General features: G+C 58.7%; 1 protein-coding gene across 1 annotated transcript; it reads right to left on the bottom strand.

Annotated features, from left to right (window-relative positions):
* Positions 1 to 467: 467 nt before the first annotated feature.
* On the bottom strand, positions 468 to 2121 carry LOC103584287 (zinc finger MIZ domain-containing protein 1-like; the record flags this gene model as incomplete). The annotated part of the gene is made up of 3 exons (XM_008565352.1): positions 1910 to 2121; positions 1029 to 1203; positions 468 to 609 (listed from the first exon to the last, which is right to left on the bottom strand). Coding segments are annotated over exons 2-3 (251 nt in total), but the record flags the coding sequence as incomplete, so codon positions are not given.
* Positions 2122 to 2506: the final 385 nt, after the last annotated feature.

Here is a 2506-nt window from a genome sequence, read left to right as displayed (position 1 = left end):
CAGTGGGCAGCCCCTGCCATCTGCAAGCCTTGAGAGCCTGCCTGACCCAGCCCTGCCTCCCTCACCAGCCTCATCTCCTGCATTCCTGGCTCTGGCCACACGAGCTACATTCAAATTCCTGACTGCTGCTCCCTCTCGCCAACTCAGAGACACCCTCCTTCTCAGCCTTGGGTCTGAGCTGGCCACCTTTTCCTCTGGGAAGTCTTCCAACACTCTGTGAGGACTGGGGTGAGTGACAGCTGCTCCCTGCCCTTGGGCCACTTGCTGTGGCTGCTTGTCTGTTTCATGCCCATGGTTCCCAGTGACATCCCCAGGGCCTTACACAGGGCACGGCCCAGGCAATGACACCAAAAGGTGAAGGCCGCAAGAAATGCTGCTACCACCTGTCCAAGGCCACGCCCGGGCCCAGGGCCACAGCCGGGCGCCTCCTTCACCCCGCATGGGCCGGCGTGCTCCCCGACACTCACCTCCACATCAGCGTCTGGTGGACCGTGGGTCGCAGGTGAAACACGTGGTTGCTGACAGCCAGGTTGTGCTCTAGGCGGAAGGGCTCCAGCACCACGCCGTCCCGCACGGGGAACGTGAGCCGCAGCTCGTCGCTGTGGTTGGCTGGGGCAGGGAAAGGAGCCTGTGAGCCACGTGCCCCTGGCCACGACAGGCACACACAAGTGGGGCTCCGGGGCCTTGGGAGGGGCACGCTCAGAGGAACACAGAAGCGGGCTGTGCGCGAGGGCACAGCAGGGCCCACCCCAGCCACGCGGCCCCTCTTCTCCAGCCGCCTCCCTGCTCTGGAAGCCCCAGGCTCCGCCTCCATCTTTCCCTAGCAGGGAGGCAGGCGGTGAGGGCGGCTGTGGGCAGCTCAGCCCCCACCTCCAACATCCCTCTGGGTGGGGCTTACCTGCTCCCAGCCCTCCTGTCCTTTCCACACGCCCACCCCCACAGGCAGCCTGACTTCCAAGCCCCCTGCTTCGGGCCCACGGGGGCCTCTGGGTGCAGCTGCCGGAGGAGGAGGGAGAGAGGGCCCTCACCTGGGGGCGGCGGCAGAGTGCTCATATTTGGTTTGATGTCAGGCGGGAAGGGTGGCTTGACGTCTTGGCTGGGAGATAGGTAAGGGGGAATGCTGCTCCCAGGGGTCATGGGGGGTGTGGGATTCCCTGGAACAGGCGAGTGAGGGTAATTTGCCACAGGAACCGGCCTGGGAGGCTGCAGTGAAAGACAAACAACACATAGGTTATGAGGTCACAGGGATGAAAAGGGATATGGCTGTGGACATACACCTGGCTTTCCCTAGGGTCCTAGGGCTATGCCCCCCACTCCAAGGGAGGAGAACCTCCCCCAGGGAACCCCTCCCTCCCACAGGCCTCTGTCCCCAACGGAGGACAAGTGGTCCTGGGAAGGGCCTCCCCACCTTTCATCTGAGTCTCAACCACTGAGCTCTCCAGTTTCAAGTGGATGCAGAATCCCCCACCCATTTGACAAATGGGGACACTGAGGCTCAGGGTGGTGGGGCATGTCTAATACCACCCCGGGAGGAGAACAGAGGTGCGAACAAGCCCACACCTCCTGCTGCCCAGCCAGGCAGGCTTCCCATAGTACGACTCCAGACCATCCAGATGAGTCAGGGCCTGCAGGGTCAGGGGCCCAGGTTCCCCAGGACCCCCGCTGCCCTGCCCTGTCCTTGCCTTGATTTATTTCAGGACTAGCCAGGCCCACATTTGCTCCTGGTTCAACACCCAGAGAGATGGATTCTCAGTCCTGGCCACCTCTGTGCCTCAGAGCAGATGACCAGGAAAGGCACCCACCCATGGCCCCCACTAATGCCCAGAGAGGCTGGGGCAGGAAGAGTGAGGACCCTTAGATGCAACGACTGCTTGTGGGTAGAATTTCCAAAATTAAAATCAGAACATACCCTAGTGACATTTCCTTGGCTGTAGTTACTGTAGCTGCTTCCCGAGAAGGTGTTATTTTGTCCATTAAACTGTTCTGGCTGTTGAAACAAGATAAACTATGCTGTGAGTGGAAGGCGGGAGAGCTCTGAGCAGCGCCCACTCCACCCTGATAGTACAGTCTGCCAGGAGGCCAGCGGCTCCAGACAGGCTCCTCCGGGGCTGGGCAGGGAGTGGACAGGCAGAGCTGGACACTCCTTGGGGACAGCGCTTTGTTTTCCTCTGTCCATAGCTATTGATTTAGCAAAAGAGTTTACAAAAACAGTAACACCCAGTGCGCTGAAGTCGGAGCAAAAATAGTGAGCCCACACGGAAGACGGTCAGATCAGCTGGCACGGTTGTTGGGCAAATAAATGTAAAATAGCGAAGGGTCTTCACTCCTGAGAATTATAAAATAATCCCGAAGATGGAAAAGGCCATAAACCTGAAGATATTCATCACAGTATTATTTCAAAAATGAAAGATCAGAAGCAACCCAAATATCTACCAGAGAAGGAATAATAAAACAAGGCGAGGGTGTCTCAGTGGAACACCAGGCAGCCATCGAAAGTGACAACCAC

The sequence above is a fragment of the Galeopterus variegatus genome, unplaced genomic scaffold (assembly GCF_000696425.1).
Source record: "Galeopterus variegatus unplaced genomic scaffold, G_variegatus-3.0.2 Scaffold49102, whole genome shotgun sequence".
Classification (NCBI taxonomy): Eukaryota; Metazoa; Chordata; class Mammalia; order Dermoptera; family Cynocephalidae; genus Galeopterus; species Galeopterus variegatus.
Note: the sequence above shows the minus strand (reverse complement) of the source record. Positions and strands in the feature narration are given on the sequence as shown.